General features: G+C 37.4%; 1 protein-coding gene across 1 annotated transcript; it reads right to left on the bottom strand.

Moving 5' to 3' along the window:
* On the bottom strand, positions 1–26,247 carry TXNDC5 (thioredoxin domain containing 5). The gene is made up of 10 exons (XM_007422142.4): positions 25,902–26,247; positions 16,795–16,944; positions 15,277–15,382; positions 14,249–14,345; positions 11,392–11,507; positions 7,330–7,416; positions 6,603–6,746; positions 5,752–5,834; positions 2,081–2,210; positions 1–1,369 (listed from the first exon to the last, which is right to left on the bottom strand). The coding sequence occupies exons 1-10, from the start codon at positions 26,114–26,116 to the stop codon at positions 1,247–1,249; spliced, it is 1,251 nt and encodes a 416-aa protein (XP_007422204.2). The 5' UTR covers positions 26,117–26,247; the 3' UTR covers positions 1–1,246.

Consider the following 26,247-nt stretch of genomic DNA (forward strand, 5'->3'; position numbering starts at 1 on the left):
TTTCAGTTAACTTCCATGTTTCATGAGGGTTTTTCCCTGCTTTGTTCTGGACAAATTCTCTGGCCTTCAAAGAAGGAACGAAGGAAGGACAAACTAGAGTACAAACACAGAGCATGTAGATATGGCTATGGAAATTGTGTATCTTCATTCACAGTAATGGCAATAGAGTCCTTCTGTATAGAACTGTATGTACAGACCCGTAACTCTGCCCCAGAAAAAATGGCAATAAATGTTCATATGCAAATTAGATCAAGAGTTAGCTGCTGTAGTTTGATCTTGTATCATTACTTGCACTAGAAATTCTTTGGCTTTAATTCTCTCTCTTAGGGCATACTAAATTGGAAATAGGATTGGATGGGGCTGGAGAATCTATTCAAACCTACAGATCATCTGGAAAAATTCTATAGGAAAGTTTGGTTTCTTTGTTACTGTTGACCTGGGAAAAGAGAAGGAATTTCATAGACTTTTAAAGTTTTACTTATTCATATGTAAGCATGAATCCTAGCTAATCTGAATTTGATAAGTTATAAATAGGAGTTAAGCCCCATCCAATAAAATCTGAGTTGTAAAGTACTGTTTGGAATTGAAATGAACATCAAATATATGTGTAGAGAGCCAAGTCATGCAATTTAATTAAGTGAATGTTGGGCTTAGCTGAGAAGTATCATGGTCTAATATCCAGGCATAGGCAGTACCATTAATTTTCATTGCACATCCTTGTGAGAGGAGTCAACAACAGAAAGCAGCCAGGGGTAGCTTCCTAAAGTGTTTCTGTGTGTTTTCCTTTAGAATTTATTTTAATTTGGCTTCTGAAGGTGACATTTAAAGATAATGATGGAACAGGTTAACAAATTGGGGTTAAAGTTTGCAAGTTTTATGCAGTTGATAATGTTCTAATTAGTTTTACCTGCAGTGAAACTAATCTGCCCTGATGGTAGCCTTTCTTCTCTTATTTTTGTTTCAAAATGCAATTTACTTTTTCATCATAGGACAAGTGGAAATTCATTAATGCAACCAGTACCATAAATATTGGTTCCCAGTTTGAACAGTGACTGTTTGTTGTAATCTTCTCTCAAGGTTAGCAGAGTAGGTAATAGGAAACACAAACATATGCACAAACGATACCACACTTTAGAACATCCAGTTTCCCGCATGACCACTATTGGAAATCCAATAACATTACCATGATTCAACTTCCATGTTTACTGGACCCAGCTAAAGAAGCAGTAACCAAGCAGCCACATTTTTACAGTTCATCCTTTGCTTGTCCCAGAACAAAGTTATGCAGTGTTTCGAGATCTCTGGCTCCTGTGTGTTCGCTTACTTTCTCACCACCACGGAAAAGCATGAGTGTTGGGTAGCCACGGACCTTCAGAAAGAGGGGGGGGGGGAATCAGAAAGTAACACCATCATTTTAATCTAATCCCTATAGCTATTACAGGTAGTCCCCAGTTGAAAAACAAGTTCCGTTCCCAAGGTCTGTCCTTAAGTCAAATTTATATGTAAGCCAGAACAGTATTATTGTATAATACCATATTAGTAGTATTGTAATTAACTTGAATTGTTATGTATTTAACTTGAATTTTGCTATAGTAAGCTCCGTTCTTAACTATGGGTCGTCCTTAAACTGGGCGTTCTTAACCCAGGGACTACCTGTATATCAGCATATACTATATAACGACCTGTTCATTAGCAGAGAAACCCCCCACCTCAGTTGCATTAAGTGTGATCCTATACATATCTAAAGTACATTTAAGTCAAGCTCAACCTCTGTTGTTTTCTTTGGCAACAATATGGAAGTTGTTTGTCGTGGCCGACTTTTTTTTTTTTTTTTAATTTCCTAGTGTTCTCTATAGTCCTAGAGATTTCCTAGGAATCTCCCATCCAAGTACTAACTAGGTCTGCCCTTGTTTAGGTTTTTCAAGCTCTCCAGTATGTTGACCTTATATAACAAGTGTGTGAAAGTCCTTTAAATTCCAGCTTATGGCCTTAACAGTAAACCAGTAGGAATAAACCAGCAGCCACTAGCAATTTCGACATTTAGTGCAAACTCTGGAATAATATCTAGCCTTGTGCTTACAGAAAATCTGTTGCAGACATCGCGTTCAGTAGTGCAGTCTACTTCTGCTATCTTCACATCCAATGGTCCTGGAAAGTTCTTTTTTGAGAGGTTCTCCCATGTGGGAGCCAGGTTTTTACAGTGACCACACCTGAAATAATGAGTAAATTTTATTTCTGTTTTGATGGCTAATGTAAGTAATACTTTTAAAAAAAACGGAAAGAAAACCAAAATAAAACCAACTTGGGGATATCACAATATGGCCTCTGTTAGTAGTCACACAGGAACGTTAATCACAGGTATAAATATGAAGCCTTTCAGAAAATCCAATTCATATCTGATGATAGAAAATCAACTTAAATCACATCTACTTCATTATTAGTTCTTGCAAGAATCTCCACCCATTTTTCTTGAGTAGAAATATGTATCAGCCCACCAGAGGTTCATAAATACATTCAAACACTCATTTTGAATCTGATAAGTTCATTATGAAGGATTAAGGAGAAGTACTGCCTTTCTCCAGACTTAGGAGAATATGGCACAATCACCTTAATTTTGCAATGTGTCTTGGAAAGGAGAAGTTTGGAGAGTTTCAAAATGCTTCTGAAACTCAAGGTCTAAGACAAGATCCTATCCCCTCTTCATGTTTGGGGAGGGGGAAAATCAATAACGAGCCAAACTATTTGGAAACCTGTATTTCATCATTTTCTGTTGCATTCTGTTGCAATGTAAAAAGTAAGCTTCTTTAATAATGCTTGTGTTCTTTCAGATACTGTCATAAAATATCTGAGTTAAGGATTGTCAAATCACTAAATATGAAAGGAATGTACCATTTAAACATAAACATTTCTAAGCCACTTTAAAAGAAGTGTTGCTAAATGGGATGAAAAAGGCATTACTCTCACCAATGACTCTTACATAACTCTAAATTTTAAAATGCAGAAATAAAGCTATCATTCTATATGTAAAATGCTATATATACAACTGCATAACTAAAAGTTATAATGTAATACTATACATACCCTCTCAGCAGCTCAAAAAGCAATTAAAAATGAAAAGAGTATACAGTGGTGCTTAAAAGTTGGTGAAGAAAGCTAAATATGTAGCTTTGGATCATTTTCCTCAATAAATAAATGGCCAAGTATAATGTTTTTGACTCATTTGTTCAATTGGGTTCTCTTTATCTAATTTTAGAACTTGTGTGGAGAACAGGTCATATTTTAGGTCATATTTATGCAAAAATATTGAAAATTCAAAAGGGTTCACAAATTTTTAAGCACCACTGTACTCTGTGTATATTTGATCTTTTGTACATTTAGTTTTATTTCAAAATCAAAGCATAAATACAGAAACTTCTAGGGAGATTTTCTTTTAAGCTGCTGGCTTGCCTTTACTAGCTTGATAAATAAAAGATTGCATCCATAAACTAAGGTCATTTTTTTGTGAAGTCATGTTTGTAACATGGATTTCTTCATTTCTTTCCAGTATTCCCCTAAGTTATAGGTGTAAGCAACAGAATTTCCTTTAAGAGGAACTGTCTACTGTTAGGACTAAACTTTATTAGAAATACTTCAATCTATGCTATATACCTTCTAATCTTATTTTGCAAATAGTTTATTGAGAATGGTACTGTAAGTCTGATTTATTTTCTATACATTTTCCCATTTGAACTGTTACATCATAAACACAATCCAGTAAATGTTAAACACTTTTATGTACCTTGAGCTGAATTACAACAAAATCTAAGCTGTATAAATTCTGAATCGATCACGTCTACAATGAACAGCACTGGAATAAGCATATAAAATTAATATAATTCTTAAAAAACAGATGTCCACAAACTGGCAGTTTTGAAGCTGAATTTAACATGTACATTATTAAACTCTCATGATATCTAACTTGAAAAGTGTTTATTCTGCTGTTCCATAATGTACATGTGTATACTGACATCTGTTCTCTATCCCTATTTCAGATAATAAAATTGTCCTTTTAAATATGCTTACTATATATACAGAGTGTGCATTAGAAGGCATGGATTGTACATACTGAAAGCTACTAAGATAAGATGAACTTCTTGTTATTCAGCTTAGTGTTAATATTTACTTAAAATAAATGGCAAAAGTAGACCTCCATACACTCTTGGCAACTTAAGCAAACATGTAACAGTTCATATGGAAGAGAAAAAAAAGTCAATCTATATACAATCAAGTATATTTATATACACAATTTACATGGCCAGGAATAGGATACCAGTTTTTGTGTAGAACACATTAGTGTAAATTGCAGCTTTTCATGGAAAACTGCTTTCAAAGAAAGTGCATCAGTTGACTGATATTTAGAGTATCTTTAACACACCTCTTATACTGGGAGCTTATTATTTTTTGTGGCATTCTGTTTTTATACCAGTTAGGAGGGAATGGAGCTATATTTAGAATATATCTTTCTCCTAAACTGCCATAAGCATTTAACGAATTACATCTTATTTTCCTCTCAAGCGTGACCATCATCTAGAAATAAAAAAATCTGGTCCAATTTCATGCCATTGTAGCTTTATAGGTGAAAGATATCCCCGCCTACTCCCCAAAGTCCAGTATTTATTTCTCCACCTACTGTGAGTCATGCTACTATGAAGGGTCAGATGGGAAGTTTCAGACAAGATGAATATGAGCACAAATATTACAAATGTGCACAATGGTCAACTCTGCATTAGAGTAAGATTCAAGCAATTTTAACAGGTTAAGAACTCAGATCCCATTATAATTAGCCATGAAGTCACTGAACCTTGAACAAATCTCAGACCAGTTTACAGATTCAAATTTAATCACTTGAGGATTCAAGTATATGTGATTATTATAGAACTACCAATAAAGTTCAAGTCTATCAAAGTAATATGCTGAATCCAGACATAATCAGAGGCGATTATGATTAATTTAACTCCTACTGTTACTCTAGGTAAGACTAAGTCTGGATTCGATTCAATCATTTTTTAGCAGAGTTAATTAAACATCTATCTGTACCCATTATCAAGCAATCAAAATGTACAAATGTACATGCAAATTAGCCTTCTAAATGCTCATAGTACAGACTACATAACTCTACACTCTCTAACACTGAGATAGACTAAATCAAATCTGATACTTGCAACAAACAATTCTTTGGGTTCCAGGTAGCTGGATAACATAAGAAAACATTCTTAATGCTACTTCAACACTCAGGAAGTAAACATTTCAACAGTGAGGTTTATGAATGGAGATGGAAGGAGTAGCACAGCACTATTTGAGTAGATATAAAGCATCTTAAATACTAAGAATAATAAATGAGAAAAGGAGTGCTGGCTGAGGACCACCTACAAACAATGCAGTGACATCAGTTCGGAGAAGGCTACATTACACTTTTAATGAAAATTAAACAGGTCTGCCTGATATCTAACATTGAACTGTAGCCACAAATTATTCATAGCTATCAAATTAAAAGCTGACTATGGGTAACTTCAGTTCATCTCAAAGATTCTACTGATGTCACAAGAACAAGGAACAATTACCCGCATATAAAACTGGTCATTTATTCTGGATAAACGATACATTTTCCAACTCCAGGATATGAAGTAGGTAGAATGGTTGGTAGAATACACTCCACAACAAAAAGATAAATAAGTTAAATACTTGTAATATACATTTTCTCTGAAAGCGTACCATGGAGCATAGAACTTGATGAAAGTGATCCCATTTGCAATTTCTTTATCAAAATCTTTTTCAGAGAGGGAAAGAACTTTGCCCTGTCAAAAGAAATAAAGGTCAGAGTCAAATCACCTTACACAGTATCTTAACTATAAGCTCTTTATTGTGGATATGCAAAATTGGTAGCTCCAGGAACAGCATAATCCAAAGAGAAATGGAATGTTCTGGAGTTCTCTGGAACCTTCTGATCCCAGAATGACAAACTCTTTATTGCTTGTCAAAGAGATGCAAATTCTTTCCTGCTTCATACCCACTGCCGTTAAACTATGTGACAGGTAAACAGATGTTGAAATGAACTGAGTTTAAAGTTATGGAAATGCTAATGAACTTTTTACTGTCTTTTCTGCAGCAATCTCTGTGTTATTATCCCTTGAAAATCCAGTTTAATATAATACTAATTCATCTAACTCATGGTTCTTCTTTTAGCACCTTCTTGTTTATTGTAATCCCGTCTGCCCTGTCCATTTGTACCCTGTCACCTTGCTGGGTCACATGGTAAGACAGAAAATACTTCTCAGTATCTCAACCTGGCAACAAAATATGATGTCACAAGGATAATGACTGAGTAAAAAAAAAGCAGGAAATTTAATTTGCTGCCAACTAACAGGATGTAAACATCCTACATTTAACTATACAAATATCTAAATACAATATATGAATAGCCAAAGAAAGTGTGAACAATAAGGAACCAATTTAGTTTTGTAAATACAGGCACATAATTGGAATCTGGCCACAACCCTGGTTTAGAAAATAATGTTTAGCGAGAGAGAAAAATCCCTTTAATAAAAGAACTTCTAAAGACCTACCTCTTCCTCAGGAGTTATTTCTCTAGGTGGTAAAGGTGCTTCAGTGGGTTTAATATCATTTATGGCTTCCTTGGAGTCTTTTAACTGAGATTCGATATACTCTTTCAAAGAATCTAAATCTCTCTTTCCTTTGTATTGGTCAACCTAAAATCAAACCACAATTATTACTAGTTTAGCAAACATTTCCTAATCTCCCATTTGAATATGATTATGTTAAATAGTTACTGCAGGATACAAATAGCCAATAAATATATTATTTATATATTTAATTATATAAATAATTGTATTATTATATAATAATATAATAAATATATTATTTTACCAACAGCTTTGATTTAGCTGAAGCCCCCAGTTTAATTATTTTAAAAAAAAAACCTTAAAAAACTGAATATGTTTAGACTATGATTCCCTGCTGAATAACACTTGAGGGAGTCATACTGAAATCAGAATTTGGTTTAATTAGGCCTGTACAGACATTAGGCAACTCAAGGGCAGAGTTTTAAAAGAACAGTATTTTGACTGCAGTAATACATGGGCAAAAGGAAGAGTCTTGTACTTCTAAGAAAAGGAAAGAAGGAAAAGGAATTTGAAGTGGCAGAAGGAGAAACAATGCCAGAAAATAAAGCAAGTGGCCTAAAGAGATAGGCCTGAAGATATTCTAGTCCAAGCAATCATGTGAAGGTAAATCTCTAATTTCACAAACAAGTCCAATTCATAATATTCTTACCTTTTTTCCACCTCTGAACCAAAGCAAAGTTGGATAACCTCGCACTTGATTTTCTGAGCAGATTTCATAATGCTGTGTGCAGTCCACCTAGGATCCAAGATTTTTTTTTAAATCCACAAAGTCCAAGATCATAGTGTAAATATACACAGTAAGTATATTCTTAATTGATATTTTAAAATGTTTAAGCCCAAACACTCAACTGCACAAAAGGAACAGCTGTTGAACTGATGTAAACGGAAGTGTATCAGGCTAATTGATTATGTATGGACCTAAACCTATTAGGAATGGCGTTTAAATAAAATACATATTTCTATACCTATAGGCTCACATCTTTAAACTACATAAGGGGAGAAAGAGAAATTGCTGGCTAAGACTAAAATGAAGTAAAAGGATATATGTAAAACCAATACAATAATTAAACTGAAAACAGAATCAAAGAATAAACATGAGACTCGATGCTGAAGAAAGCATAAAGGCATGGATAACTTTTTAATAATTTCTGTAAGGGTCATAAAAAGACTTGCCAGATACCTAACAAAAAAGAGTTTCATGCATAGAAGGCCAGGAAAGAAAGAGAGAAAGGGGAAATGAAAATAGCAAACGAGTAGAAATTTACTAAGCAATTTAATATTTGACGAATGGAATGAAATAGGGAAAAAAACAATCAAAAGAAGGTAAAAGATTGTGAAAAGAAACTGCTTCTTTCAGATATTATGTCCAAACAGAGTAAAGAAACAAAACTATGAGCACGAGGCTATATATTAAATGGAGCCATCTACCTCTTTACCTACGTTCTTTACCTTTTTCAAACATATCAACTAGATCTTTTTAAAACCTGAACATGGTCAAACAGGAAGCTACTAAAGAGAAACAAGGAAGTGTAACAGTTAAACGTGCCAGTAGAAAAATTAAATGAGCGAAGAGTTAAGAAAGACATAAGTTTAAGCTGAGAATCAAGCAGTCTGGAAAACAAACAGTGTAATCAGCACGGCATGAAGAATGGTTTTTGAAAAGGAAGCACACATTTTTAAAGCATTATAAAGAGAGAATAGACAGACCTCAGCTAGAGCAGTAATGTGAACCAAGCAAGGCAAAGAAGAATCAGAGAGAATATGCCCAAAACTCAACTTGCAGAGAAGACTGAAGAATGAAGTTGGGACTGAAAGAGAAAAAGAAGATGAAAGTGACAATTTAAGGGGAAACAAAATAAGTCCTGTCTTTTGTACACTGAGTTTGAGATAATGAATGAGCCATCTTCAAAGCAGAAATAGACCTAATTTAATGGAAAACATTAGACAACTTTTGTGTTCAGAGGTAGCATATCACTAAAAATCATGCTTGGGGATCTTGCCTTCATGCAAAAGTTTAATTTTTCAGAAAATCTAGCTAGCCACAGTTGGAAACAGAATTCTGGATTCTAATGGGCATTTAGCGGAATTCAGCAGACATTTATAGTGGTTTTCTGTAATACAGAAGCTGGGATATACACCTGGAAAGCATTGTCTAACGACAGCAGGTAAGGAAATGAGATTACCAAAAGCAAACATACAGTAATTATAAAGAGCTAAGAACAACATCCAAGGACACTGAGAGGAAGCTGAAATCCCATTAAAGGAAATACAGTATTTGTTTAAAAAACTCATGAAAGGAGGGTAACCAAGAAAGCCCAATGCTAATAAACTCCAGAAAATGAAGAAAAAGAATAAAAAACGGAAAACTATGTCAAATGCTAAGGAACCATCAAGGAGGATAAGAGCTGGCAATAGTTCTTCTGATGTGACACAATTAAGATCATCAGAGACATTACACAGTGCAAAAACTTTCTCAAGACAAGTTACAATCAATACATAAAAATCATGATAAAAACTGGTGTCTAAATGCTTAAACTAAGAACAACAACTTAAACTATTAGAGGAAACAAAACTAATAGCAGAAATTGAAACATAAAAACTAAGATTAGCTAGAAGAGTAGTTCAATGTTAAAATTTTAATTTAAAGCTATAAAAAAAAACATCTTTGCTTGGGGCTAGAAAGTAAAAAAAAAAAGGTACCAAGTATGCCTTTCTGAGCAAGACAGCTCTGAGAATGCATGCATCTTCGCAGCTACCCACCACACCTCAACCTGGGGAGTATGCAGAGAAGAATCTCCAAAGATGATTGCAGGGCTCAGTAGAAATATACAAAATGAGATAATGTGATCTCAAACCATTAAAGGCTTAACAGGTTTCTACCTGAAATGGGTCCAGAAATGAACTGAGAGAGAGTGAAATATTGGGAATGATATGTTCATAATGCCCAGTTTTAGTTATTTCTGTAGCTGCCATATTCTATACTGCCTAAGGTTTTCAGACAGTCTTCAAGAGCATTGCCCAACTGAGGTATCAACCATGTAATTCTTCTGCAGAGGGTATAAAAAAAACTGCTGAAGAGGTCCAGGAGAATCAACACTCCTTATAAGGAGAATGTCTAACTGCTTGGAGCCCACTGTAATGAGTGATGAGGGACAAGGGCTGAGCAGACAGGTGACTGGCCAGCTTATTGTATATTTTGTCAGCCTCCTACGGCATTAATGGCATCTAACAATGGCATCTTAGTGATAAGAATGGAACAGAAAAGTTAGTAGAACAACTATCAAGGTTAAGATATGAACAACAAAACAATAGGATTTAAAATGTGAATAGTAGAATTAATCAGATTAAGAAAAGGGATGATGAGAGCAAATCTTGAAGACAAGGAAAAGGTTAAGCAAAGAATCATATGTAGGGAAATAATTAAGAATAAGAGCTAGAAAAACAGAAAAAGATAAATCAGGATACAAAGTCAGAAAAATGAGTAGGAAAAAGAAATGGTAGCAATTTATGTATTAAAATAAAAAGAATCCTAAAATTAGAGAAAAATGGGAAAAGAGGATAAATAACCAATAACTTTCATAAAAGTGAAATGAAATGATCCACCCCATTTCAGAAAGCAGAAACAGAATTGTTGAATTGCCAGCTGCAGTATTTGTTTGTTTGTTTGTTTATTTAAATTGGGATGCTGCCCAACTCCAGCTAACTCTGGGCAGCTAAAATTATTAACCATAGGAATTATGGTTTCTGTCTAAGCAAAACAGGGAGGAGAAAGAAATTAATTCATTTCTTTTAAAGGCAATTACTTCTCTACTCCTAATGCTACTGATGAAAAGGGCAAATGGGATAGTCAGATCAAGCAAGTTAATACTTTTAATCCCACTGAACTCAGTGGAACAAGTCTAATTTAAATTCCATTGATTTCAATAATTTTAAAGCAGCTTTCCCCAGACTAGTGTTTTGGGACTATAACTCCCAAGCAGCATGGCCTAAAGAGTGACTCAGTGAGAAGGAAAATAGGTGGGGAGCAATATGAAATAAGAAAAAATGGCCAGCAGAGAAAAGTTTAAGCAAACACCAGCCCCAAATTGCGTTTTATTATTTTTTTTAAAAAGGTAAACATCATTTTTTTAAAGGGGCTTCCTTACATATGCTTGAGGATTTTTTTCTCAACTTTAACAGTGCATCCAATTGAAGACTCAGACCGGCAGAACAGTTTTTTTCTCTCATCAGAAAGCCAACAATATGACTACCCTCCTGTTTTTACAGTTAGATGAAGCTGTCCCAATACCTACATGCACATGCCTAAGATGAAAACGAGAGCTGCATCATAAAAGTAAGCTGCAGGGGCTGGCCTTTTCCCCCTTTAAAACAACAGAGCCTATGGTATGCCTATTGACTACTCATGAGCTTGCTCACAAAGGGTAAGAATTCTTCCAAGATAAGCTACTTGCTAAAGCTACTTCTCAGGACACCCAGGAATCAATCTCAATGTGTCCTCTGGACAAGTGACAGGGCTTTCACTAACACACAAGGCTCCAGTAAATTCAGGAATTACAGTAGGTGTATAGCTTGCAAGAAAGATTCCAAAACAGGAATTGATAACATCAATTGTGGTTTATGAAGCAAACAGTGTTCTTTTTTGTGAGTGCTATTGCCAAAGTAAGTCATTTTCAACTTATGAAAACTGAACTACCATGCCAATCAAACTTACCTTCCCAATCTTGATGGGCTCTGAATGTTCAAGGAACAGAGCCAACTGTTCCCAAGTAGGTGCCAATGCCTTGCAGTGGCCACACCAAGGGGCATAGAATTTGATGAAGTGATTGCCTTTAAAAGAAAACAAGTGCTGCAGTAAACACACACAACAGTTTACTCATCAATTTAGTTATTAGGTATCTATCTTTAGGCAGCAAAGCTTCAGAAGGAGGCAAATCTTTGCCTTATACCATATTTAGATTTCCATTCCCAAAGAATGGCACTTTTATTTCCTGTATTACACAGCATTCTTGTAGCTTTATACTTAATACTCCTAACCGTTTACTCTGGATTTCTCCATCCTAATAATTCACTAAAAGCAGATTATTTGTTTGAAAGTAACCTTGCCAGATCAGCAGCATATAATGTTCTATATCTTTTCAAAGTTCTCAGTCACGTTTCCTCAAATAGCAGGAATTAACACTTCCTAATGTAGCTTAATTCTAAAACTTTTCATCAGACTTCCAATTACATTCTTCTTGAAATCTTATAGATCTGCTTGGGTAGATGACAGCACTAATTGCTGGTGAATTCTCAATGGAGGAAGATTCTGGAGGTAAAATCTTTTCCAACCTTGTTGCAACTATTATCTCATCAGGCTTTCATTGGACCATAGGATAGTACTCTCTGCCTTCAATGTTCATTAGTTAGTGACCACAATTGGGACCAGCAACTTGGTTATTAAGTGAAGTGGTTGCTAAGTGAAACCACAACTGTGCTTACCATCTCACTTTAACTTTCCTTTGCTTTACAGACCTGTGAAGGTTGTAAATGTGAAGATTGGTTGCAAAGTTACTTTTTCATCATTGTTGTAATTGTGAACAGTCATTAAATGAGGCAGTCACTAAATTAGGACTATCTACTGTATTTTTCCATCTATAAGATGCCCCCATGTATAAGGCGACCCCCACTTTTCAACCCCAAATTAAGAAATCAATATTTTAAAGATAAAGCAGAACACATTTTTATTTAGTAATTAGGTAACATTTACATGATACACTCAGTGGGAGGAGGTCCAAACTGTCTCTCTGTAGCAATATTTCCATGCTCTTTTGCATAACTGATTACATTCAATCATGAGTGAAACTGCCAATAGCTTGTCTCTGCAAATAGACTTCCTCCAATTGGTTTGTTCAGCATCAGCTGACATGAGTTACATAAGGCTCGTGATTGGAGGAAGTCTGTTTGGGAGACAAGCTATTTCACTCGTGATTGGAGGCTAGTGATCGGAGGAAGCCTGTTTGCAGAAACAAAGTATGGGCAGTTTCACAGCCGCATGGTTCTCTCTTCAGCTTACTTCCTTGCATAAGATGCCCTTCAATTTTTAGTGTAACGATTTTAGAAAAAAGTATCGTCTTATAGACAGAAAAATACGGTATACTGAATACCTGGCTTCAGATAATATATGATATTAGGAATGTATCAGACTGAACAAAAATTAAATTGTAGTGTGCCTGGAGCTTTCATATCTTGCCATTCTCCTCCTCCTCGTGAAAAAAACTTAGTTCTCAAATTCTCATTGCCAGCTTAGAAAAAGTGCATTTTATCTTACCAAAAGTAAAGCCAGTTCCCTGAGGGGCCTTGAGGCTCCCTTGTTTAAACAGCCACAATTAACATTAGCCTTTTATGGCTCAGGCAACTTGTTAAAGCAGCTTTCTCCAACCTGATGCCCTCCATTGGCCGTGCTGTTTAGGAGTTATTCATTTATCAGATTTTTATCTCACCTTTTATTTGGAAGCTCAAAATGGCATACAGAATGTTCCCTCCTCCTATTTTTTCCCAGAGTACCATCCTATGAGGTAGACTGGGCTGAGAGAGAGAGACTGCCCCAAATAACCCAGTGAGTTCCCATGACTGTGGGTGGACTAGAACCTCGGTCTCCTCAGGCCTAGCCTAACACCTTAACCACTGCACTACACTGGCTCTCTTAAGCGAACTGGGATTATGTAAACTCTCGTGCCAGGGTAGGCTAAGCTTGTGGCAAAACATGTTAATTGAATTTGGACACTTCTGATCTCTTCCTCACAATCATTAGCAGCCTGAGCTCATCCCCATCATACGCCATGGGTATCATTAGAGACATGTGTTTATAATACCAGAAGATCAATCAGAAGCTCATTCTTGGTGCTGTTGAACTGTCTTCACTTCCCGTGCCCAGAGAACTTCCACCCTTGTTCTTGGAGAGCAAAGACTGGGTCAGTGATGTCTGCAGGCTCTCCTGCTGAAAGTCCAGCTCTTTTGGGGGGTGTTTTACATTGAGATGCACACAGAAAGGGATGGAACTTGCACTGCAATACATCCCTTGCCCTCCTGCTGTTCTGGGTGCTTTCTGAGTTTGAGGCAGGGAGAGTGAGACCCCCTGTTCATTCCATCCGGTCCATCATTCTTGCCATCTTTTATCCTCCTTTTCTTGGTTTTATTGCAGTTTCTTCGTTTTGATTGTTGTGAGCTGCCCAGAATTGCTGGGAGTTGAGCAGCATGCATTTAATAAAGTAGAAAACCCCTCCAGAATACCTCTGCCACTCTCACTGCAGAATTTTCCACTCCAGCCTAAAGCTGAGAAATGAGTAGGATTCCTCATCACTACCGTGTTGAGCTTAAACTAAACCAAAGGTCAGCACAACTCATGGAATGTAATAGTCTTTGGCAGAAAATAATGGAACAGCTGCTACAATCAGGGTGTTAATCAGATTGTGGAAAGCCTACGTTGAACTGCTGGCTGGTCCAAATTTTTTCATTATGAGATGCTATAAATCAAAACTTCTTTAACATGAAACGTTGAAAAGAATGTTCAGTATCAGTGATCACATTACCTTCCGCTACATGCTGCTTGAAATTAGCTGCTGAGAGCTCATAAAGGCCTTGCTTTGCATCAGATGCTTTCGGTGGCTCCAATTCAGGTTCTTGCTCCTTATATATAGCAACACCAAGCAAAAGAACAAACACACAGAAAAGCACGATTAAGCCTCAAAAAGAGTTAATTATATTTATATCTACGTAGTAAAATTGTAACAGCTATCCGTGTTAACTACAAACATGACAATTATTCAATTTTTTGGTTAAGTCTTATTTTAGTAAATTATCTTACTATAAACATATTAATTCATACTAGCTAACCAAATTTAACTTCTTTATGTGTATGTAGTATATATATATGTGTTTGTGTGTATGTATCTCCCCCAACAAAAACACAAACATTTTGGCATGATTGTAAGTGAAGAAATCCCCTCCCCTACAGCATCAATCCACAAATGGATGTCCTGGGACCACATCACCCAGAATTCCCTGACCAGCTTGGACAAGCACAGCTACAGGCAGTGAGGTTGGGGAAATCTTCCTAAGTTAAAATTCAGAAACAGCCATATTTCAAGAAAAATGAAGAAAGGCTGAAAGTAGAAGAAGCTCCTCTGAGGAGTAGTTTCTTCATGCATACATAAAAGTAATTTCTCGTTGGTCCAATAAAGAAAACAATGGGTCAAATTTTATTTATTTCAATTTCTAAGCCCCTCCTGCCACCAGTGGCTCAAAACAAAATGCTATTTGTGGTCCCCTAATTGTTTTCCTTCAGTTTTAGCAGCATTGTATTTTTCTTTTTAAAATTCCAGATATAATAAATATTATCAATATTTACAGGGTTGTCATAAAGACAACAAACCCTGTGTTTCGTTTCCCCTGAATTTTAGCCAAACTAATTTCTCCTTCAATATTCTTCTCACACCTCCAAAAAGACAAGATTCCTGGGCTCATAAAATTCTGCTACAGAAACCTAAACACTGCTCTGCTGGCTTAACAATTCAAATGTATATTGTCTCCTGAATAAGGACTGTTTCTGATTACTTACAGCAGATGCCTCTTTTAATGTCTGCAACATCCAGTTCTCTAGTGACTGAAAGTCTCTGGGTCCCTGAAATTTTGCAGCTTCTTGGCCTGGTCTAAGTAGTTTTAGACTGCAAATGCAAGACGACAATAAGGAAATAGGTTCACAGTCATTTAAACTTGAAACATTTTTAAAACAATCATCACATTATATCAGATCTCAAAAAACATTGCTCACAATGGTTTCTTAATATTAATTTTAAAATTTCCATTGATTTTAATAGCATAGTCTTTGAGTTTCCAAATTTAAACTTCTGCCATTGTTCTGTAGATTTTCAAAAGCTCTTTTAAAGTGAAGACAAAGGCCAAGTTAATTCTCATGGAGGCACTATCAGTAAACTTTCTTTGCCCCTAAAACATACAGTATATATTCTTCTGTTCTTAACAAAGCTATTAAATGACCCAATTATTCAGGCTTCTAGTTTGTAGGGAAAATGATGGGTGCCTATGATGTTATTAAAGTACCTGCTTTCCCCTTTCTTCCCAGACTTTGGATCAGTTTTGCAGCTCCCTTTAAAGTGTTTCTTTCTTTCTCAGAAAATGTAAAAAATTGGGAATAAAGTGCCCCAAGAAACATGGCAGAGACAAACCAGATCTGCTCTGGTATTTGGCTTGCAAGGTAGCCAAACTGGAAGTTAAGCTGTTAACTCCCTAGGTGAAAAACTACTACCACAATTAGGAAATTATATGCCATCATTCTTATATTAACGATTATAAAAATAATAGATTAAAAAACAGATCTCAAGAACTAAGTGTGCTCTGCAACTACATGTCAAGTTAAATCCTTGTACCTGTGGTTTGCTAATAAAATAGTGGATAATTAACTATAAATGCAGAATGGAAAACATCTGAGGTCACTAAATGCAGTCTGGCCAGGATGAGCTTATGAAAGTCCCACGAAAGAGGGGGGCTCTTCAGAGAGGAACTATCCTCTGCTGATTCTAACAGTCAGTCCCTGCTAAGACCCTTAGACTGATCTTTGGAATTACACCCTAAACTTCCTGGCTTCCCACTATTTTGTTCTTAATTTAGCAGTAAACAATATCTTAATGTAAGAAAATGGTTAAAACTTTTTTATCCTAGTCTATTAGAGCAATTCATCTACTTTCTGTTAGCCATAAAACTGTTGTGGTATATTTGCACAGCTGTGCCTACCCAGATAGAAACACATTTGTTTACAATACTCTGCAATATAATCTAGGGCCAGTAATGAAAATATTGCACACTCATCTTATATTGCCATACTGCTTTTACTCCCATGAGCAAATAATTAAAGCAACAGATATTATGGACTTTTAAAAGCTACTCTTGTTTCACTGTTGCATAAGCTATTGCTACTCAAATGGCATATTCACAGAAGGGGAAGGAATTAATACAAATATAGAATGTAATGTATTTACAAAACAAATATTCAAAAACTCTCTTCAAACTGATAAGAGTTGAGGGAAAACACATAAAGTCATTATTATTCCTTTACACATACGTTGGGTATCCCCTGACACCAAATTCAGAACACAATGGAGTATCTGTAGTGCAATCCACCTTTACAACATAGACCTGTGGATTATCCATGTTGTTGTACTTGTCTGCAAGATCATTCCAAGTTGGCTGGAGACGCTGGCAATGCCCACACCTGGAATTAAAAAAAAATATTCTGGTGAAAAAGTTATTAATGATTCTTAACCTACTATTCTATATCATTGAAATTAGCAACGTGAGGAATTCTATATATATTTGAGTTATATTTTCTCTCCCATACCTTGTATTTTATATACAGCTGGAAGGCAGGTCTTTGCCCAAGTTCATTTTCAGCCTGTATTTTTAAAACAGTGTTTTTTAAAATCCTTTGGTTCCTCTGAAGTTTAGCAGGAGTTTTTTAATATGACAATAAAGGCACAGAAGATTCTCTAGATTACAGCTTTTCTTTTATTGCTAATGTTACATTAGTTGATAAACTAGATGTGACTAACCAGTTTATTAGGATAAAAGTGACATAGTTTCTTTCATATCTATTTCTGGGGTAAATATAGTGTAAAGTCTTACTGTACTGATCATCGATCGAATGTCTGTACTTTAAAATCTCATTGCCATCATAAAAAAAAAATGATAAACTTCTTTAGGATTCTCTCTTCTCTTCAGCTCTTTTCTTGGTAGTACATATCTTAGACACTGGGGAGGAGCATACTATATTCTGCCTCTCATTTAGTCCCAGGATCATTTGGTTTTGAACAGTTAGCATTTCACTTAACAATAACGTTGCCTGAACAGAAAGCATATGATAAGTTGTTTCCCTTTAATCAAACACTTTAGTAAAAGTCCTCCATCTTTAATTACAAAACATGTGTTTCGTTTGTCCTAAGGAGTTACTGGTATCTTGTGTTGTCTATGTATCAGTTACTCTGTTTCTTTTCCTCTTTTTATTTTGTCTCCCGCTTCCCCCCAACAGTTCTCTGAACATTTTGACTTATAAAGAAATAGCCGTTAACTCTTTGGGTTCTACCAGAGCAACAAACCATTTCATCACAAGGTATATTTATTGTGAGTTGAAAGCTCCGTTAGAATGGAGAAGTCAGCAAGATTCTGAGCCACTTCCAAATTGCCTCTCCCATAGAGAAGCTTGGGATCATTGTTATTTTTTTTTCTCCACAGTCCCCAGTTTGATCCATCCCATTTCCAAGCTCAATCTTTATTTTGCTGGCTTATCCCCTCACATCAAGTTTGGTTCTATTCTATTTAATTTTCAGAGAGTTATTGTGTTGACTGACCAACAGGAGTCCCAACCTCCTTTACATGGGGCAAGGCCTTTCAGAATCCCAGAGAAATGTTTAAAAGAGTGACTTGAATATGGGACACATATGAAGGAATCAGCAGCTCTCTTCCCATTTACAAAAACCTCCATGTTGACTGTCTAAAGTCAATGACTTTGGGCAATGGCAACCGGACAATAGCTATTCTGGTTCAATATGGCATTCCTGTTAAACCAATGAAAATCCAGGAACAGTTCTGGAATTCTACAAGTCTGGTAGAACTTTAAGTACAACTCAGCAGCAGATCTTATGAAAAGTCACAGGTCCATCCCCATTCTTTGAAATTCCTAGAACCTCACATTTCAATTTAATAGCTAAATAAGCACTTTAGTATGTTATTTTGAACTTTCTGTACTCTTTATAAGATACATGAAATAGGCTTGCCCTTTTTATTCTAGTTCAGTCTATGCCTTTCTTAGCAAACTAACATGAAGAAATAAACCTTATAAGTTGGGGGGGGCACAGATATCAAATGAGAAAAAAAGACTTCATTAGATTAATTATTCTGGAACAGAACTGAAGGATGATAGTAACAATGAAAACAAAGAAAATCCTACAAAGGAAATAGAATCTGGGTATTTTGGTTGGTGAACATGGTACTATTTGAAAATAAATGCTGTATCACAGTGTTTGCTATAAAATTCTTAAAACATAATTTAAAAATCAACATTTTAAGAAATGGAGAAATAGCTATGTTCACAATGGAAACCGTGAAGTACAATTTCTAGAACTTTTTCAAGGCTAGGCACATTTCCAAGTTACACACAGCAAGTTTCACTGAATTCAGGGGGATGTGCTCCCATACAACTCTGTAAAGAATATAGCCTTAGTATTTCATAGAATTACAAAACTGGAAAGACCTAGTTAGGCCATCAAACCCAATCCTCTGTTCCATGAATGGATCCAGAGTAAAGCATCTGTAACTGATAGCTATCTAGCTTGTATGAGGAACCTACCTCTGGGAAACTGATTCCACTGTTGAACTGCCCTTAGTGTTGGAAAATGTTCCCTAAAACTCAAGAGGAATCGGCTTTCCTGGAAACTTAAATCCACAATTCTATTTCCTGCCCTTTGGAACAACAGAAATCAAGTGCTGACTTTCTTCTGTGTACAGAACTCTTGTTTTGAAGAGTGGCATACAAACTCATGAATGCACATACATACATCCTCCCTCCTTTTCAAGTACTTGAGGACTGCTATCGTATCACAGACTCTTCTCTAGGATAAGCATTCCCAGTTCCTTCACAGGACTTAATTTTTAATCCTCTGTTCACCCTTGCCGTCCTTCTCTGAACCTGTTGTAGTTGCTTTGAATCCTTCTTAAAATGTCCCCAGAACCAGACACAATATTCAAGGTGTAATCTGACAAACTGTGATGGACTGGAATGGAGGAAGGGGGGTGAAAACGGTGCTCTCGTCTCCAGAGCAACGCTCTGGAGATAAGCGGAGAAAGCTGGTGCATCCCTAAACATTCCAGAAGATAGTAGAGACTTGTGCATGGGAACTGCTGGTCAGTCTGAGAAGATTTCTGTAAACAGGTGCTGGCAAATAAACCTTGCTGATTGAACCTGCATGGTCTCCAGGAGTTCTTTGGGCTAGGCCTGATACAAACGCAGAATAGTGAAATTATTACTTTCCATGATTTGGCAACAATATATCTGTTGGAACCCAAAATTGCATTTATTTATTATTTCAACCACATCATACTGTTTTTATTTAATTATTTATATGTCAAATTTATATCACCACCCAACTTCCCCACAAGGAGGGACTCTGGGCGGTTGACTCATACTGAGTTTGTAATCAATTACTGTTGAACACCCTTTTCCACAAGTAATATTGCCAAGATAGGTATCTGTCTTGTACCTGAGCATTTGCTTTTTGTTTCCAAAGAGAATTCTCCACTTGTCTCTGCTAAATTTAATTTGATTATTTTCTTCACATTTCTCTAAACAATATTTTGCATGGGTCTGTCTATATAAGACATAAAAAGTCCAACTCAATTGGAGAGAGACTTTATTTTAACTTCCCTATTGATCTCAGAACATTGTCAGCTTTTGCTTTTCATTTTTTCCCCTCACTGGAGCTATCTGTAATTGCACTTGTACTCTTTCTCTCTCTTTTTTTTTTTGAAACACTGATCAATGTTGAGCTTCTTTTCTATCAGTGATCTCTTACTATGGAATTCTACTTATTAATTGAAGTTTATTAAAATCTACTTTCTTGAAGTCTAAGATGCATGTTTAACTATCCAGGTTTAGTTGAAATCAAGAATTCCAGCATGACTTATTTATTTTTGCCAAAAATTCTATCCCCACATCATTAGCCAAGTCTTCTCTACTGATTATGATCAAGACACAAAGAACTGCTCTTATTGCACCTTCCTCACAAGCATGAAAGAGAAAGTTGTCCACAGGACAGGTCAGAATTCACTGGAAGTTTGCAAACTTGATCTTACAACAGATGTTGGGAAGATTAAATCCTCCCATCACTAATATATGATATTTGTTTAAAAAGCAGTTTTAATAGTAACCGAGTTAAGGAATGGAATCAAATCAAAACTTCAGGGTTGATACAAAAAGACTGTGATTTCACATGGGAAAAGTGAAACTTAGCAGAGCAAGGTCTAATTGGAATAATATGCTATGCTTCATTCAGTGGAAGCAATTTCTGCTAGTAGAATTGCAGGGGAGACAATGATTTCGTCTTCCACTGTGATCTGCCATGAATTCCAAAATCTGCTCTAGAGGGTCCTCCCAATTTCCACAGCAGCTTTTGAAGTCATGCAGAGGGGTTGCAGGGGGGCACAAAAGCAGAAGAAAGCCTAGCTGATTTCTGTTTGCACAGAATGGAATTCAGCCTATATGGCAGAAATTTCTCCTTTGTAGGAATATGCATCATACAATTACAACATGTTAAGTAAAGTGCACACATACACACTCATCCTAGCCTAACTCAAGTTTCCATTTTATTGATGTGGAAATTTGACCAAGTCTTGAATAGGTTATTTCTTTGATAGGATCTAAAAATTGTTTTCATCTGCACATTTTATCCACCTAAGTCTTGAATTATTTCATTCACCGTTCTCAATTCCTGAAAGGCAACATTGATACTTTAGACTACTTTATAGGCAAGGTCATCAGTGCTGGGAACTGGGTGGAAATATTGTCAAACTAAATTTATACATACCACCTCTCTACCGCTCTGTTTTATTCTATGCAAATACAATAGCCTTATAAATGGTAGAATCCTGGAACTCTTGCAAAGTGTAGATCTCAGAGAGCTGTTCTTGCCATTAGAATGACTTAGTTGTATCAAGAAGAAAATCTAGGACACTCTTTAAGAGTAGCAATTAGATAGTTATGGGAAAGGCTGTCATTGAAATGTTATGTCTCATATGCCAAAATACTTTGGGCCAGCTCTTTGAATTCATACTTGTGTCTGTATCAATGACATTACAAATAAATGTTTCTCTAGCTATTTCTATCCACTTTCCTAACTGACCTATGAAAATCTAACAAAAACCACAAACAGAATACTGTGCTGATGTAAGTTTAGAAGATTAGGAAATATGAAGATTCTGTTTCTAGGGATTCCTGTGGATGGATTTTACACTTTCAAAATAAAATGCTAGCCATGCAATTCATAAAACTTGTATTAACTTATAGCAACTTTGCAAGAACCAGAGCTGATAGAACAGAAATTTGCAAACTGGATAATCCCACAGGCAAAAAGTTTCACTTCTTTCTCCTCCATCCTGAAACCCCTATGTTCTTCCTGTTTCTCACTTCTGAAATCTTCCCAATATTATGGGGGAAGGATTGTGAGGATTGCCCCCACCCCCAACCTCACAAGCATCTGTATTTCAGACCTCAATCTCCTATCCAGGCTTATATAAAGGAGAACCTATATAACACTTGCATTCCTATCAACTGTTAGAAGTGCAAGCCAATCAATTCAACCTATTCCATTTTCATTTTTGCAACTGACCCCTTCAATTTGTAGGTCCCAGGAAGTCACCAAGAAAATATATTTGTCAGACTTTTTCTATTTTCCCCCTTTTAGTTGACAAACTGATATATTTCAATATACTTTTTTTAAATTTTAGGGCAGCCTGACTCACTTCCAAACCAAGAAACACTGTACTATCCAAGCTAAGTAGTATTTATATACTATTGACTCTTTCCTTTCCCAAGTTTCTTTTGTTCACCTCAAAGTAATTTTGGATAGGGCAGAGCTCACATTATGGTCACCCCATTAGAACAAGTACTGTCCCCAAAGCCCCATTTGCAAATATTTACCATGTGCCTCAACAAATTGCATCTCCATGTCACCTCCTATTTCCCCAGCAGTCCTTGGAAATAAAAACAAGCAAATGAGCAGTGTGCTCTGAGTCACATCTGTTGACTCCTCCTACAAACAGGCACAGCTGAAAAATATGGTTGGTTCTGTCCATAGTTCATTTAGTGTGTTGTCTGAGCCATAGAGTCTGGCTTGTTCCCCTTGGAAAAAGTCAGAAAAAGAAGCCAAGAACAAACTGATGGGGAACATAGGACTGGCTGGATGTTTTATTTAGTAAGATTTTCCATCTGTTTTTCCATCTTTAAATTAACTTTGAAGTGGAAACATAAAGGTATCATATAAAATCTATTTAAACTAATAAAAGAATTGCAACTTACAAACAGTTCTCATTAAACAGGTTACAAAATCAATGCTGGCTACTAAAAATTGGTTCCTAGAAGTTTCTTAGATCAATATTTAAATTACAATTGCAACTCAAAGTCAGCAAATCACTTTGTATATACTGTACTGTCTATTTTGCTCTAAGACAAATCTAGGAAAATATATGAACACATAATTAGTTGTCTGCACATACTTGAAAAAGTTACAGCTGTCTTCAGAGAAAATAGCATGCAAATGACTTTTACATGGTAATCTCCTGGTTATGGCATTCTCAAGAAACTAAAAATAATTTTGGTTATATTCCTAAACAAGTAATTCCACGTATTGATCGGGAAATGAAGTTCTATCAAACACCAACTCAAATTTAAGGCAGGGAGGTGGGGAGAGAGACATATGGTCACATATGCTTCAACCTACACATTACTCTTGAAAACAGATTCCAGATTTTGGGGGCAGGGGAGGGAGAGATTAATGTTTCTGCTTTCAGGGAATACATCCATTGAAGATTTTTTTGCAACAATGGCATTATCACCTCTTCAAAATGATGGGAAAGCATCTTAATCCCTATACAGGTAGTCTTAGTTGAACAACTACTCGTTCAGTGACCATTCAAAGTTACAATGGCGCTGAACAAGGGGGACTTGCAACTGTTCCTAGTTGTAGCTGTTGCAGTGTCTCCGCACTGATGTGATTGCAATTTGGGTACTTGGCAACCAGCTTGCAATTACTATGGTTGCAGCGTCCTGCAGTCACATGATCACCATTTGCAACCTTCACTGTCGGCTTCCAACAAGCAAAGTCAATGGGGAAGCTGGGAGGAGGTCACAAATGGTGATCATATGACTGCAGGATGCTGTGACTGCATGGGATTCACCTAATGACAGCAACTGGGACTGCCACAACTGCTGTCATAAGTTGGTGTTGTCATGTGACATGGAGCTTTATGACCGCATCTCTTAGCAATGGAGCTGCTGGTCCCAATTACCATCATTAAGCAAGGACGTATGTCACTCACACTGTTGAAGCCTAATGATATAACAGCCTGCTGGATAAACCAAAAGCTTAATCATCCTAGTATTCTGTTCCCAAAATGGCCAACTGGGTGTCTACAAGCAAAATGCAAATGCAATTACATCCTCATGCTTCCCACAAACTGTACTGACAGGAATTTAATACTCAGGATAACATGTAGTAATCATGACTAGTAGATTTTGGTCTAATCATCTTTAAGAGTTTTGTTGCAATCACTGTATCTTATGTAAGAAATTCTAGTTTCTATATATTGTTCCAAAAACATGCTTTTTATTCAATTCTGAATCTCTCTCTGCTAAGTTTTAGTATATATGAAAACAGGTTCTAATATCAAGAAGGAAGAACACCATACCACGTGCTCCACACAATTAGCAACCTCTTGTGTATTTATTTTATTTCTACAGAAAGTATACCAAATGTTGTAACCTTTGCTCATAGAGGAGCTGTCACTGATAATTTTGTCTAGTGTTTTCTGCATTTTTGCAGCTCTGCATCATTTTCTGAGTGTGAGCAGGACTGTATAAAGTTCTGCCAGTTTTACTTTGGATCACTTTCCAAATAATGTTTATCAATATGAACCTGCCTATTTCACAACAGCCACATAGTGAGTCAAAGCTTTTGTCATGCCATTCAGCACCATCCCAGTTTTAACCTCCTGAATTCAGTTAAACATGTTCATGCTGGCATATGAAGCTTTACATGGTTTAGGCCTAAGCTACAGGACTAACTGCTCCCATATAGTGTGTCCCACACTTAGATCATCAGTAGGACACCTTTTGTGGTCCCTCCAAGGATGCCTGACATCAGTGTAACTCAGCTTTCTCCATTGTGAAGCCCAAGTTACTGGAGTTGAAGTAAGTGCTCTCCTTACTGCAGTCTAGGATGGGACTCAACATGTATCTTTTTAAACCTGTTGAATTCCACCATTTTAACTTCAGTAAGGGAGACTCTGAGTTCTAGTTCTGCCTTAGGCATGAAACCAGCTGGGTGACCTTGGGCCAATCACTTTCTCTCAACCCTAAGAAGGAGGCAATGGCAAAAACCTTGCCCAGAAAACTGCAGGGACAAGTCCAGGCAGTCACCAGGAATCAAAAACTGACTTGAAGGGCCCCCCTCCCTGCAAAAAATCATCATCATCATCTTGCCCTGGGGTTTTTTGCTCCATGAATATCAATCTACAGTGCCAGTCACTTAACTTCCTTTGTCATTTCAATATCTATTTGCCTTTGGAACTGATGTTGCTATTTGAAGTAGCGTATGTGATCTTGCGTTTGTGACCTTGCCTGTCTCTGCTTCACCTGTTAAAGCTACTGAGCTTTCTATGTCCCTTTGCATATGGCATTGATGTAGGATGGTTGGCACACACTTTAATTCTACAGGGACTAATACTATATGTGTGCAGAGAACCGTTGAGCTACTGCAGTCATTACTGCCAGCTTAGCTTCAGAAAATCATTAGGATGGGTTTCCTTTGTTGTATCGTTTCTCCTGGCCCTGTCCCACCTGTACAGCAGTTCCACCAACATTTCCAAGGGGAAGCTTGCAAACAAGACAAGGTCTGAAAAGATGGACTGCGGCAGTCTGCTTCTATTAGGAACATCACAGTGCGCGCCCCCCCCCAATGTTTATGTACACAACAGGGGCACTTTTTGCAAGTTTCTCTGCTTTTGCTCTCATCCATTCACGCCAGCGACCCAGGAAGAAGTTCACTTTATGCCTTTTGGGAGATAGCAGTAACTTTAGCTAGCTCACCAGCTTCTGCCAATAAAAGATGAAGGGATTTGCTGGCGAGGACGTGATTTCTCCAAGTCTCAGCAAGCCCCAGCCGCTTCCTGGCACGGTCTGGAGTTGTTGGAAGCGGGGGAGTAGGCGGGCACAGGATACGGGGGAGAGCTAATGGAGGCGGGGCGCGGAGGAAAAGGGAGCCCCCTCCCGCCCTTGGCTTTCCCGGCGGCTCCTTTCCCACCCCGCCCTCACCGAATCTCCCCCCGCGCTGCCACGTCAGCGAGAGCCGGAGAGAGGACGGCAGCGCGCCCTTTCTCCCTGTCCAGGCCGCCGCCGCCGCTCACCACGGGGCGAAGAACATGACGAAGTGCGGTGCGCTCTGGGCGCCATGGCGCAGCATCTCGGCGCTGTAGAGGTGCCGCGCGTGGGGGTCCGTCTCGTCGCTGGCCGCCCCCGTCTCCTCAGCCCGCGTGGGCGCCCCGCGCAAGACGAGGCAGCCGAGCAGCAGAGCTAGGCAGGCGGCGGGAGAGGAGGCGCCGGGACGGAGAGCTGTAGCCATGACGGCGCTGCGGAGGCAGGAGGAGAAAGACACCGGCCCGGGCAACGACGCCCCTTCTTCCGCCCGCCCCGTCCTCCCTCCAGCACCAGCCTCCGCCCTTAGCCCGCCTCGGCAGAGAGTCAAAGGGCGAT

The sequence above is a fragment of the Python bivittatus genome, unplaced genomic scaffold (assembly GCF_059951505.1).
Source record: "Python bivittatus isolate LINGU-HERP-01145 unplaced genomic scaffold, Pbiv_v1 ctg000840_np1212, whole genome shotgun sequence".
Lineage (NCBI taxonomy): Eukaryota > Metazoa > Chordata > Lepidosauria > Squamata > Pythonidae > Python > Python bivittatus.

Coding starts and splice junctions, on each gene's coding strand:
- TXNDC5 (XM_007422142.4), bottom strand. CDS start 26,116: ATGGCTACAGCTCTCCGTCCCGGCGCCTCCTCTCCCGCCGCCTGCCTA. Junction 7,417..11,391: donor AGCCCATCAAGATTGGGAAG/GTAAGTTTGATT, acceptor CTTGGATCCTAG/GTGGACTGCACACAGCATTA. Junction 6,747..7,329: donor GGTTCAGAGGTGGAAAAAAG/GTAAGAATATTA, acceptor GTTTGATTTTAG/GTTGACCAATACAAAGGAAA.